The 14,555-nt window shown below is 49.0% G+C and overlaps 1 protein-coding gene across 2 annotated transcripts in view; it reads right to left on the reverse strand.

Annotated features, from left to right (window-relative positions):
• Positions 1–416: 416 nt before the first annotated feature.
• The window catches only part of IL1RAP (interleukin 1 receptor accessory protein), a 34,733-nt gene continuing 20,594 nt past the window's right edge, over positions 417–14,555 (reverse strand). Inside the window, exons 8-10 of one of the 2 annotated variants that reach the window (XM_009282355.1) lie at positions 13,268–13,417; positions 12,169–12,312; positions 417–1,141 (exon numbers count right to left, since the gene is read on the reverse strand). In XM_009282355.1, coding sequence (XP_009280630.1) covers positions 417–1,141; positions 12,169–12,312; positions 13,268–13,417 — 1,019 coding nt within the window. Of the gene's footprint in view, positions 1,142–8,481; positions 9,101–12,168; positions 12,313–13,267; positions 13,418–14,555 lie in introns of those variants that run through there. The other variant, XM_009282356.2, reaches the window with a different exon arrangement.

Here is a 14,555-nt window from a genome sequence, read left to right on the forward strand (position 1 = left end):
AGGGCTGCCAGGTGTGGCTGGGGGCGCCCCCCCCCCCGGCGGCCCCCCCCCCCCCCCCCCCCACCCCTGGCCGGGGACCTGCCCTCCCGCACCCGACCCCCAGCAGCAGCCCTGCAGCAAACACGACCACAGCTGGGGAAAAGCAACGCCAGAGAAACACATTTTCAGCTCCACTTTGCAATTTAAATTAAGGAGAAGGGCCCAGGCAGGCAGCACCCAGCCGCTGCTCTGTGTGTGGCTGCAGGTCCCTGGCTCAGATCACCAGCACCGGTGATATTGCTGCAGTCCTCCGTGCTGGCATGGGACTGATGGTGAACGACACCGCGTCAGCCAGTGATATGGTAAAAATATCTTAGCTGAGGCCTCATTGAGTTTCTTTTGCCGGCCCAGCACCTGCAGTGCCGTCAGCCTCTTGGCTAGAGTACGTAGAAGTCGTTGTTGTTCGACAGGTCACTGTAATGGCAGAGGGCGAGAGCGGGATCCTGTGCCGGCGGGGGCTCGGGTCGACTTCTGCCCTGAACCCCCTGCACCGTGGGCCTGCCCAAGCCCGGCTTGCAGAGATGAGTGTCCCACTTGGGCTCAGCCACAGCCCGATGCTTGCGCTTGAGTCTGCTGCTGCCACTGCAATAGGTCCCACAACACCGGCACGTCAAGAAGTGCTTGGCTCGGTGTTTGGCCTTTGACTCGGGGACCGGGGCTGTCCCTCCAGGAGCGAAAGTCCCTGTGACGGCACCCCGTGGGTCAGGCTGCCCTTTCAACCGGCTCCTTCTCCTCTGGACGGGGTCCAGGCTGATGTCCGACTGGGAGGAGCAGCTCTCATTCCAGCCGGTGCCGGCGCTCAGGCTGCGCAGCGGCAGGGCGAGCCGCAACGCTTTCCAGAACTGGGAACCAGAGTGCTTGGACTTCTCCCCCTTCCAAGTGACAAAGGAGACAGACTCCTTCAGCTGGAGGATGCTGGGGTGGGTGCACTGCAGTGGCCTGTACTCCACCACGATGAGCTTGGTGGCGATGGCGTTCTGGCACATGATGCCCAGCTTGAACTCCAGCAGGCTGATGCTCTTCTCTGTCAAGTAATCGGGACTCAGGACCACGATCATCCTGCGGCTCCTCTGGATGAAGTCGAACACGGCTTCAGTGGTATCTAAGAGTGCAAGGACAGAGGAGTTGGGGTGTACAAGGCGGAGGGAGTGAGGAGAGAAAAGCCGAAGGAAGCTGTTTGGTGGCATACCTGCACAGATCCCCGCTTCCCACAGAGGGAAACCTGGCGCAAACCCAGTGCCTTTCAACTTGCCCACGCTCTTGCCGGCAGGGACTGTGGGAGCAATAGCAGCATTTTTGCTTTGCAGTTGGTTTTTAAGAAGGCTGAAGTGGTAAGCGAGAAGCCAGGATGGCAGTATAAGCCAGGACCATACTCTGACTTCTGCCCTGCACGGCATCACTCCTGCCCAGGGAAGTGCAGGCGTTTGATAAAGGACAGGTCTTGTTCAGGAACCGCCTGTCCACAGCTCTGGTAGCCCTTTGCATGGAGGGAACAAAGTGAAGCAATCACGTCACCATGCCACAGCTCGCACTGCCGAGGCTAAGACCCACCTCCCTCCCTCTCATGCTCTCTCATCTAGAAATGGAAGCCTCCAAACTTAGAAAGCAAAAATGTCAGCCTTAAACCTCTCTATCAGCTCCCCTAGCTGTCATGGGGGGTGAAAATATTGTCCTTCAAAGCATTTCTTGGGATTAATTGCAGTTTGTAAAGCTCAGCAAGATGCTTAGCTGGAGTGGTGCCAGGCAAGGGCAGCATCTCTTTTATTATGAACGTTGAAAAGCAGCAAACCTGAAGGATGTCCTTGGACTTCTATGTGTGGCTTGGGATGCAGTAAGCATATTGACGGTGTCATGGCTAATGGGTGAGCAGTGGAAAGGATGGGAATTAATAGGGCTGTGGCACTTAGCAAATTAACCCACGCTGATTAACAGAACTGTAAAAACTTAAAAAAAACCCCCACCCACTGACTGAGTGCTAGTGCCTGAGATGGGGGGGCAGGCCTGAGGACAAGGTGGTGTTCAAGCAGGACAGGGAGCACTGGAGTAAGAGCTCTTGCACACTCTGAGGAAAACGTGGTAGGAATATCTTGCAAAAAGCTGCTCTGGGGAGAAGAGCTACCTGCTGCTTCCATTGCCTTTCGCACTACTAAAGCCTTGAATCCTCAGTCTGGAGACTCCCCTCCCTCCCTGCCAGTGGAACACTGGTCTTTTGTATAAATAAAAATACCGCTCCTTCCCTGCAGTGGCAATGCCTCTCATTCTTCCAGCACCTGGCTGTCTCTTTCCTTATCTCACAGCAGAAGGTGCACCGTGTTGCACGTGAATGCATCTTATTTTAATACTGTACTGAGCAATACTTTTTTTTTCAGAGATATATGACTAGCTGTAAAACTCATTGTCACTAGATTATTTGGGGACCAAGAACTTGGGACAGGAAAAATGACTGAACAATAATATCCTAATGGAGAAAGTAAGGCACCATTTGGTTCTTTAACATAATACTGGAATTTAAATCAAACTATTTGGAGTGTTTTTTTCTTGTATGCAAGCTTTAGGGGGATTTTACCCCTGACACACACAGGAAAACACTGATTCATCGAAACCAAAAGTAGATGCTAAAGTCAGTTCTGTCAGAATTGTCACTTAACGCCCTGAAACGTTCTTACCACCCTATTTAAAAGGCACAAAGAATTGGCAGCAATCTCCCAATTTACTGAGTCCAGACCTCATTCAAACCTTTCTATAACTGATTGAGATCTATTTTGAAATCAGCCAAGCTTCAACATTTTGTGAAAGAAAAAGCTCCTTTGTTGGTTTGAAAGGTCTTTCTTTTTGAAACAGGAATCACAGAATCACAGTGAGATGTAGGCAGGAGCAGCCCCTGGGAGGTCACCTATTCTACCTGCCTGCTCAAAAAGCACAGGTTCAATTAATGTGAATGATTCCAACACCACTGACGTTAAATGTTTTGATTGAGCTGACGGTGATGGTTTTCTTTTATCAATTTTGAATTTGCAACACTTTTTGAGACGCAACATTTTTTTGGCAGGGAAAATGCTCAGATTCCCAAAGATAGATTTTTATTTCTGAGAATGGGATGCATTTAGACTTGGCTGACCAGGATACCTTGGGATGTTCAGTTTACAATGTAATCCCAGCTCACAAAAAATCCTGAGTGGCTGCTTCAGAGTGTGCAGGCAGGACGGTTCCTCCCAGTGACACCAACAGCAGAGGACGGGACAGGCAGCAATAATGCTGCAGGGGTTTGGGTACCAACAGAGCTGAAAATTTGATACTCTTGGATATCTGCTTCATACTAAAAAACTTCCATCATTACTACATGGTTACGAAGGTCACTGCGTATTTTTGGTGGTTACTTGTGTCTCCCCTAATGCACCCCAGAGATGTAACAGAGGAGTAGAAGAGCCACAATTTGTCCCAGCCCAATAAAAGCTGGGGGGTCACACATCCCATACTCATATCCCATAGACCCCAAATCCATAGATTGTCACAAGTATTCATTTTGCTAAAGGTCTGGAAGTGCTAGGCCCTCTCTCAACTTACCTGCTAGCATACAAACAAGGGAAAAAGCCAAGAAAGTGGCTTGGATGAGAAAATATGAAGCTGAACGAACATTTTCTAGCCAACTACCTGGGAGGTGATGGGCAAAGCAGCCTAAGAGTGAGTTTGATTTCTGTGGTTAGGGCAGATTTCCAAAATTTCTGTTCAACACTCTGGCTTGGTCTCTCAAGCAAAGGGATGGTGTTTCTTTCCCATCTTTCTATCTTATGACTGCTGAGTGAGCAATCTGCAGGTCAGAGACTTTCTGTGTGTGCATGTCCACTGCTGGGTGACATCCGAATGCTGCATGTCACTGTGTTTCTGCTTGCATGGCCCTGGTAGCGGTAGTGGTGCCTCAGGATCTCTGCAGGCACACCATGAAACAGCTAGGAAAATGCCCCCCTCTAAGGAGGTGTCCCCAAATGATTGTGATGCTTGGACTATGCACAGTCATCTGTCTTTAACGGCCTTTCGCAGACGTAATGGGGAGGAAAATGATACTTATGAGAAATGCACAAGGACTGAAATGAAAAAGTGAAAATGTTTTATTGAAAAGCAAAATAAAATAATACTGACACTTCACAGACCAAATAACACAAAGGCAAAAACATACAGAAAAGAGAAGGGAAAACTCTGGAACAGCTGTACAACATCAAGTGGCATGGGGAGGGGAAGATATTTTTTCCAATTTGCGCCACGCTGTTTCCCCATGAAATAACAATGAGGAACTTTGTATGAGCTGCATATTGATATATGTTAGGTTAGAGCACAGAAACTCAAATGAATCAACTGAACTAGACAGATGCTGTGACAGAATCCCATAATGGAAACCACATGTGGCACAGGATGAAATGGCAGGTGTATTTGAGGTGCTTTACAGATCTGCATTACAGCTGGGACTGGGGTTTACCCCGGTCTGACACCTCCCAGCAAAGCCAGTGCTAAAGCTCCCGGGGGAGCGGAGCCTGCTCCAGCACTATTCCTTCCACGCCGCTTCCTCTGGACCTCTCGGGCCCCCCTCAATAGTGCATAGACTCCAAATTGTAGTGCTTTTTTAACGCCATTATGGATGGCTATGCTTCACCCACTGGACACCAACAAAGCAAAAGCATGAGTCAGAGGTGACTCAGGAGCAGCCGTTATCGACAGAAAATAAGCATGCACTTAGTGTGCGTAATACTGAATTCCACAATTAAGTGGGCAGGCCCTTGCATTAGGAGCTACAGGAGTATGGAGACACCCCCAGAGCTTGCAGTTTTACATGAAAACATTGTGAACAACAGTACCAGTTAATGCCAGGGTCCCGCTGGGCTTTGGTCTGTCCTACAAGGGAAGGGACACTCACCTCCTCAGTCTGAAAAGCCTGTCTGCCAGGGGTTAACTCACCAGGTCCTCTCCTATGCCTGCTGCCTCCCACTGAAGCAAGGACTGGTGCTCAGTGGTTTTTTATATTTCCATTTTGTGCAAAGGTTGCAGAAGCTGAGATACATCCTCTGTTCTGCAGCTCTGGGCTGGAAACAAGATGGGTGGAGACTTGCTTTGTAAAGCCAAGGCTAGTTTAAACCTGAGCCCTGAATTATGAATGGTGAGGTTGTTCATACCCAGGCAGAGAACACTGAGTCTTCATAGAATCACAGAATAGTTTGGGTTAGAAGGGACCTCTAAAGGTCATCTAGTCCAACCCCCCTGCCATGGGCAGGGACATCTTCAACCAGATCAGGTTGCTCAGGGCCCCGTCCAACCTGACCTTGAACGTTTCCAGGGATGGGGCATCCACCACCTTTCTGGGCAACCTGGGCCAGTGTTTCACCACCCTCAGTGTAAAAAATTTCTTCTTTAAATCTAGTCTAAATCTACCCTCTTTTAGTTTAAAACCACTACCCCTTGTCCTATTGCAACAGGCCCTGCTAAAAAGTCTGTCCCCATCTTTCTTATAAGCCCCCTTCAAGTATTGAAAGGCCACAATAAGGTCTCCCCAGAGCTTTCTGTTCTCCAGGCTGAACAACCCCAACTCTCCCAACCTTTCCTCGTAGTCTTACCCAGCTGGACAAAGCTAGTAGTTTTTAATAAGTTCAAATAAGTTTGTAGGATCTCCTGGGGAGTTGAACATATATCCAGTGTCATCCCAGAGGCCTCGGCAGCACCTTGCATGACGCCTTCCCCCAGCCAGCAGCAGAGACAGTAGGCGGGTTCAGTAGTAAATCGGGGTTCCTTGCAGTGCTTGTGAAGTCCCTGAGTTTACTCTACAAAGAAGCATCTCTCAGACATGCTCCATGGCCTGTACTGAGAGGTTTCCCCTGGATTGCGAGCACTACAGCCCTAAGGATCTGGGGTACTCGGTAGACTGCAGAGTCCCAGAGACTGACCACTTATTAGTAGAAATGCTACAATACAAATATCACCTGGCAGAGCTTTTTTTTTTTTAAAATGCTTTTGTAACAGCCATTTCACATTGCCAAATTATCTGAATGCACGTGCTCCTACAGAAATGTAGGGAGCAAAGATGAGGAGCCTCAAGAGTCTACGGGCCCCCCGCTGAAGCAGAAATCTGTGATCCCAAGGTGATCAGGACTACATAGCTGGGACACGTATGAAAGGCTCTATACTGGAGCCACCTTTCAAACTGTTCCCCAGCCTCTGCAACAGGGACCGACGACCAGGAAGGAGTAAAGCCGCTTCGGAGAGGAAAGGAGCTCTGTCCTGGATGCTAACGAAGGTCCCATAGGAACTGGATCTAGGAGTACTGGCCTATACAAATACCATGCTATCACAAGGTGCTGGCTGCATCCCACCTGGATAGCCCAAATTTAGACCTTGAGCCCAGGGCTTGTGTGGTTGATGACAAGGACGTGCATTTGCAGAGAGGAGGTGTATGCATCTTTGGTGTCTCTACTGCCAGAGCAGTAGAAAAGCTGTAGGGAGACATGACTGTCCTCCGAAAATGCTTGGGACGCAGCCCTTCATGGCAAAAGCCCTGAATTCCTTCCCACTCCCTGGCCTAACTTGTGGATTTTGGGGGTTTGTTTTGTTTTGTTTTCTGATGGTGTCAAACATTTTTCAGGGATACGTATGAGCCCATCAAGGCTTAAACTCCTGCTAATTTTTTTCACTGGCATTTCCACCTGCAGCTGCTTCCAGAACCTGCCCTTTGGGAACTTGGATTTCTCGCCTTTCCATTTAATGACAGTCAAGGCCGCCTTAGCCTGCTTCAGCTCCTTCACTTTGCTCTTCTTGATGGCTTTGTACTGCACTAGAATGACTTTGATGTTGCCCTTGGAGGCCATATTCTCTAGACCAGCCTTGAGCTCCAGCAGGGCCTGTGTCCCCTGCAAGACGTAGTTGGGGCTCAGGACAACAAGCAGACGTCGGCTTTTCTGGATGAAGCTCAGGGTTTCGTCTGTGACAACTGGGAGAAAGAAACATTGAGGTGGTTAGTGATGGCTAAGAACATGCTGCTGAGCTGCTACTATGACACCAGGTGTCTCTTGAAGGGCCTTGGAGGCCCTCTCTAGAGACTATACTGGTGCTTCTCAATCCTGCAAGTGATTCCAGGTAGGGCCTCCTCCACCATGGGTGGTACCCACTGCCCCAAACAATGACATCTTCTACTCCCAGCCCCAGGCTGCCTACAGATGTGTTTCCTCCTCCTCACGCTACACAGAGATGCCCGAAGTAGCTACATCTAAAAGGCACTGTACTACGTGGCAGTGACACCACCCAATGTTATGAGGATGCCATGTGGCCAAGAGGGCTGCTCTGGTAGGCTCAGGTTTAGCTTCCTTCTAGCGAGAGTGGAAAAAGAGGCTCTCTGGAGCAAAGCAGGAAAATTGCCAGCTGGACAAGACATGACATCAAGGAAAAGACTCAGCCTGAAGAGGCATCGGGAAGCCCGAATGCCTACACTTACATCCTCCTCTGGCAGATGTCCAGAATGACTCTGGGTAGTCCCTTCACTCCTCTTGCCTCAGTTTCCCCACACCAAACACACACAATAAGTATCCACACCCTCCCTGAGTGTCCTCATGGGTTAATTTGCTTTGGAAATACTACCATCCTAACTCCTGCTACTCATCCAGCTGTTCCTGTTGCTGTCATCGATGAAAGCAGATTTGAGTGTTTCTAGAAGTGACAAGTAAACTGCTCTGAGGACTTTTAATGAAGTGTCCCAAAAGTGACACCCTTTGTGGTGGAGACATGTCATAGTAACTGTGGATCCTCTTTGATTTTCTAACATCTGCAGGTAGACTGTTCTTAGGCACCTTTCTGTAATTAATGTGAAAATTCCTTTTAAGTGTGAATCTTGGTGCTTGCACTCTCTGCTGCAGGATCTCCAACACTTCATTGACAAGGGAATGCTCTTGACTGGTCAGAAAATACAATGGAGAACAAAATATCGCTGACAGGCAACTTCATCTAGCTGTCAAGCACATTTGATTAGTTCCTGTCAGGAAACTTGCAGAATAATCCATCTCCCACTGTTTCTTCATCAAGGACAATATAACCCTTCACCCATGGCACAGATGCACACTCTGGAGGCATGACACCAGCTGCCAAAAGCTTTTTCCTGGCCTGTGTGCTTCCCCAAGAAGGAGATTAGTCAAATCCCAGCTAAGAAGCAACAGGGAAGCCGCAGCAGTGTTGCAAATGGCGTTACAATGACGAGCCACACCAGCAGTGCTCCGGAGGGCTGGTGCTGGATTGAGGCTGGCAGTGCCTGCCACGGTGAGCAGGAGTGCTCCGGGCGTGAAGGTGAAGGGCAGGGAACCCAGGAGAGCTGCACTGGGAAGAAAATGAGACCTTCCAAAGGGAAAGGGGAAGGATGTTGAGAAGCGGCAGAGGGAACGGGGGAGTACTGGCCTATACAAATAGGTGCTGGCTGCATCCCACCTGGATAGCCCAAATTTAGACCTTGAGCCCAGGGCTTGTGTGGTTGATGACAAGGACGTGCATTTGCAGAGAGGAGGTGTATGCATCTTTGGTGTCTCTACTGCCAGAGCAGTAGAAAAGCTGTAGGGAGGCATGACTGTCCTCCAAAATGCTTGGGACGCAGCCCTTCATGGCAAAAGCCCTGAATTCCTTCCCACTCCCTGGCCTAACTTGTGGATTTTGGGGGTTTGTTTTGTTTTGTTTTCTGATGGTGTCAAACATTTTTCAGGGATACGTATGAGCCCATCAAGGCTTAAACTCCTGCTAATTTTTTTCACTGGCATTTCCACCTGCAGCTGCTTCCAGAACCTGCCCTTTGGGAACTTGGATTTCTCGCCTTTCCATTTAATGACAGTCAAGGCCGCCTTAGCCTGCTTCAGCTCCTTCACTTTGCTCTTCTTGATGGCTTTGTACTGCACTAGAATGACTTTGATGTTGCCCTTGGAGGCCATATTCTCTAGACCAGCCTTGAGCTCCAGCAGGGCCTGTGTCCCCTGCAAGACGTAGTTGGGGCTCAGGACAACAAGCAGACGTCGGCTTTTCTGGATGAAGCTCAGGGTTTCGTCTGTGACAACTGGGAGAAAGAAACATTGAGGTGGTTAGTGATGGCTAAGAACATGCTGCTGAGCTGCTACTATGACACCAGGTGTCTCTTGAAGGGCCTTGGAGGCCCTCTCTAGAGACTATACTGGTGCTTCTCAATCCTGCAAGTGATTCCAGGTAGGGCCTCCTCCACCATGGGTGGTACCCACTGCCCCAAACAATGACATCTTCTACTCCCAGCCCCAGGCTGCCTACAGATGTGTTTCCTCCTCCTCACGCTACACAGAGATGCCCGAAGTAGCTACATCTAAAAGGCACTGTACTACGTGGCAGTGACACCACCCAATGTTATGAGGATGCCATGTGGCCAAGAGGGCTGCTCTGGTAGGCTCAGGTTTAGCTTCCTTCTAGCGAGAGTGGAAAAAGAGGCTCTCTGGAGCAAAGCAGGAAAATTGCCAGCTGGACAAGACATGACATCAAGGAAAAGACTCAGCCTGAAGAGGCATCGGGAAGCCCGAATGCCTACACTTACATCCTCCTCTGGCAGATGTCCAGAATGACTCTGGGTAGTCCCTTCACTCCTCTTGCCTCAGTTTCCCCACACCAAACACACACAATAAGTATCTACACCCTCCCTGAGTGTCCTCATGGGTTAATTTGCTTTGGAAATACTACCATCCTAACTCCTGCTACTCATCCAGCTGTTCCTGTTGCTGTCATCGATGAAAGCAGATTTGAGTGTTTCTAGAAGTGACAAGTAAACTGCTCTGAGGACTTTTAATGAAGTGTCCCAAAAGTGACACCCTTTGTGGTGGAGACATGTCATAGTAACTGTGGATCCTCTTTGATTTTCTAACATCTGCAGGTAGACTGTTCTTAGGCACCTTTCTGTAATTAATGTGAAAATTCCTTTTAAGTGTGAATCTTGGTGCTTGCACTCTCTGCTGCAGGATCTCCAACACTTCATTGACAAGGGAATGCTCTTGACTGGTCAGAAAATACAATGGAGAACAAAATATCGCTGACAGGCAACTTCATCTAGCTGTCAAGCACATTTGATTAGTTCCTGTCAGGAAACTTGCAGAATAATCCATCTCCCACTGTTTCTTCATCAAGGACAATATAACCCTTCACCCATGGCACAGATGCACACTCTGGAGGCATGACACCAGCTGCCAAAAGCTTTTTCCTGGCCTGTGTGCTTCCCCAAGAAGGAGATTAGTCAAATCCCAGCTAAGAAGCAACAGGGAAGCCGCAGCAGTGTTGCAAATGGCATTGCAATGACGAGCCACACCAGCAGTGCTCCGGAGGGCTGGTGCTGGATTGAGGCTGGCAGTGACTGCCACGGTGAGCAGGAGTGCTCCGGGCGTGAAGGTGAAGGGCAGGGAACCCAGGAGAGCTGCACTGGGAAGAAAATGAGACCTTCCAAAGGGAAAGGGGAAGGATGTTGAGAAGCGGCAGAGGGAACGGGAGGGAGATGTATGTCTTGAGGAACAACAGGTGAGAACAGCTCAGAGCAAACCTGCTCTGAGCCTGGCACTGGCATCAAGCAAATAGAGCCTGGTGGGTGCCCTGCCATGTCATTCAGGCTCTCTCTAGAAGGAACAGCATCAGGATTGCAGCTGCCTCCCTGTCCCCTGAGGCACACGTTTTTATCTGCCCTTAAACTTAGAGGTGCTGTGTCCTGGCAACGACCTAGGAGATAGAGATAAAAGATCCCAGACTGATTCTGCTCCCTCTGTCACACCAGCTGGGCTGGGACTCCATCAGTCCCTCCTGCCCTATCCAAAAGGGACCCCAATGGACTTTATCAGCACAGGTTCTGTCATGAGTGGGGTCCTGACCCAAAGCCCATGAATTCAAAGCGGGAACATCTGCACTGGCAAAAGTTCAGGCTTTGAACTTTTAGTAGGCATCAGGGATCATACAGCCAGCTGAGCCTCCAGGACACTGGAAATTGAGAGCGTTGGCTGGATCTGTGCCTTTGCTGTGGCACCTGTGTGACTGTATGCATATCTGGAGAGTTTCACAAACCTCCCTTCTTGGTGATTCCCTGCACCCTTCCAGCAGACGCCGTGTCCAGAACCTTGTATGATTTAGCTTGAAACAGTGAAAAAAAAAAAAAAAAATCTACATTTTATTGAAGAGATGAGTCTCACTACCTGCAACAAAGTACTCTTAATCATAGCAACTTAATTGTATGCCATGTTAGACACAGACTCTCTAATTAATGAGGGTGAGTGGGAGGCCTTCTGGGAGGGCACGTTATCTTCTCACTGATGTTGGCATGGTGCTCTCCACCACCTCCCTAGGCAGACACTCCAGGTTTTCACAGGCACTCACCATTACCCTCTGTGAGCTACCAGTCTGGTCCAGTATCGCACTCCCCCTGCCTCTTTTCTTTCTAGCCTTGACTTTATCCCCTTTTCTTAAGGCAGCTCAGAGGGTTTGCATGAAGGTCAGTGGTCCAGTTCCCTCGAAGAGATGAGTCTCACTACCTGCAACAAAGTACTCTTAATCATAGCAACTTAATTGTATGCCATGTTAGACACAGACTCTCTAATTAATGAGGGTGAGTGGGAGGCCTTCTGGGAGGGCACGTTATCTTCTCACTGATGTTGGCATGGTGCTCTCCACACCTCCCTGAGGCAGACACTCCAGGTTTTCACAGGCACTCACCATTACCCTCTGTGAGCTACCAGTCTGGTCCAGTATCGCACTCCCCCTGCCTCTTTTCTTTCTAGCCTTGACTTTATCCCCTTTTCTTAAGGCAGCTCAGAGGGTTTGCATGAAGGTCAGTGGTCCAGTTCCCTCATGCTGATAGATCGATCGCTCCTGCACATCACTCCTGAGAGCAACTGAAGCGACCAACAACCACCACTTGCCCACCGCAGCCCTTTTGGTGGCCTGGAGCATCTGCGACATTGTGACATGAAGCAAAAACATTAGAAGATACCAACAAGAGATCGTTAATGGAGATGGGGAAAAAAACAAAGGATAAAGTTAATCTGGATAGGCCAGTTCCTATAAATTATCAGTACCTCAAAGAACAATAAAGAGAGGATGCGCAGGGAGCACAGCCCCCTGTGAAATACTCACTTCCCCCAGGGAGGCTGTCTCTGTCGAAGATACACAGCTTGTACCCAAACTCATTCTCCAAGACTCCCCGCAGCGTCAGCAGCACAAATTCCTCCTCCTCCGCATTGCGCGCGTAGGACACATACACATCATACTCCTTCCCGTCTGAGCGTTGGGAGCGCAGAGAAACACAAACGGCAGAAGAGACACTTGTGATACTGCACATGCTGAGCCTTTGACTTGCTTCACGGGAAAAGCAGCTATGAAGGCTTGCTTTGAGCCCGGGCACCACAGGTTAAGACACATCGATTTCCATAGTTACAAGACAGCAGTGCTGCCTCTTTGACTACCCAGCCTGAATGTGCAGGTACCCAGACACTGCTGGGTCGCTGAAGGCACAAGACCGCAGCAAGACAACCAACCCATTCTGTCCAGGGTCCTTTTGTCTTTTGACACCTCTGACATCGCTTCCTCTCATTGCTGTCTATCCACATGAGCAGTCCCACCAGACAGAGACTTGCACCCTGCCTACACCCTCCAAGAGCCGCCGCACCCCCTTGGCAGGTTCACACCACAAGCTGTGAGGGCTCGAACACCCTCCTCATCCTACAGAGGAAGAGATCTCAGCTCAGAATCCCAAGAGATGAACTCCCAGTAGCACAGGGAAGCTGTGGAAGAACTGAGGACAGAAGGGTGATTTCCAGATCCATCCTTTTGGATGCCTTCCCACATTTTAAAGCAAATCACCCTGGATTTGTGAATCCTTACACAGTCACCAGAGAAACCAGGGACTTACTGAAACTTGGTGACTTATCTTGACCATCTAGATCAGATGAAACAGCTAGCCATCGGCAAAGTAGTCCCCCAGGGAGACTGACACATCCATGTTTCACCTCTGCAGAGAATACAGAGGACTTCTCTCTTCTTTCCCCTGACCCAAGCCTGACTCCTCTTTCTCTAAAGTAACCCACACAACTGAATGCAGGTATAGAAATGGAAGGTCAAAATGTCATTATGCTGTGAAGAAGGTTAAAAATAGCTTATATGAAAATTCCTATATGAAAACAAAGGGTCTGGCCTGTAGCATGATAAAATAAATATAAGCCCTTTAACTCCTTACCTAGAATGGTTTCATCTGTTCCAAAATGAGCCCGATAGAAGAGGACCATTTCAAGCCAATAAACGTGATAGACGACTATCAGCACCACAACGAGCAGGATGGTTGCCCCCAGTCCACAGGCCAGCTCCACGGTGTACTTCGGTGCTACAACTGGGTTCGAAAAGAAAGAGGGGGTCTGGTTTACAGAACAGGTTGGGCCTTTGTCAGCTAAGCAGGAACAAGCTTGTGTCACATGCAGCCAAACACCACAGAGGACCAGCCAAGAGCCAAGCTGGCCCTTCAGAGGAAGGTGGCCAAGCCAAGGCTTTTCTGGCAGGACACGTGACGGCTGGCCAGCCTGGAGTCCCCATTCTGGATTACTAGGTCTGGTTGGGCTGGCAGAGCAAGTCAAAGCGCAGGCTGGACTTCTGTCTCTGAGCAAGACCCTGGGAGCAGCCAGATGTTAGAATGACCTGTTGATGGAAGCCACCTGCACAGTCCAAAGCCAGCTCATGAACATGACCTTCTCAGCAGCATATGCAAACTCTTGGGCAACACAACAGCACTTACTTCTAGGAAAGCCAGTCAAAGCTCACCTGCAGCAAAATAAAGGCAATGGCAACCATTTTCCCTCCCCATCAAATACACAGAGTTCTTGTGGCTTGTCCCAGACTGACAGCAAGGATATAACTAGCCATGGCCTGATTGTTTTCTACCAGGAAAGAAGAATCAGAGTTCATTATAGAAGAGCTGAAATGCTTGCAAACAAATAGGACAACCTGTGGACATCGAGCCAGAATATCACAGGCCCCCCTCTAACTCATACAGTGTCTGTCACACCACTGCTGCTGCTTTGTATTAAGGACAGAAAATAACTCTTCTAACTGTATCCCTGGGCAACTCCGTTTTTATGGCTATTCAGGTGGCAGCTGACATGCACACTGGCACACTGCACGATAAAAGAACAGCAGTAAGTGGAAACATCACCAAATTCCAAGATTTAGTAACTTTTATTAGAAACTGAATTACAAAAAAGAAAATGGAAGGAATTTAACAACTTTCATTAGGTGATGAGCAGCAGAAGTATATGAGAAGGAGAGGGAAATCATCCAGAAAAAGCAGGAAACGTATATAACCTAATGTAATGAAAGAGCTGAAGCCAAGATATATAGGTACTTGCTAAAAACTGGATGACAAGTGCTGAGGGGTTAGGTTCTGGCATGCTTGATGTTCCTATGCGCAGTGGAATGGTCTGCAGTGACCTTAGCTTAAGGTTGCTCTGCCAGCAGTGGTCAGGGATGGTTCTTGG

The sequence above is a fragment of the Aptenodytes forsteri genome, unplaced genomic scaffold (genome assembly GCF_000699145.1).
Source record: "Aptenodytes forsteri isolate BGI_AS27 unplaced genomic scaffold, ASM69914v1 Scaffold404, whole genome shotgun sequence".
Lineage (NCBI taxonomy): Eukaryota > Metazoa > Chordata > Aves > Sphenisciformes > Spheniscidae > Aptenodytes > Aptenodytes forsteri.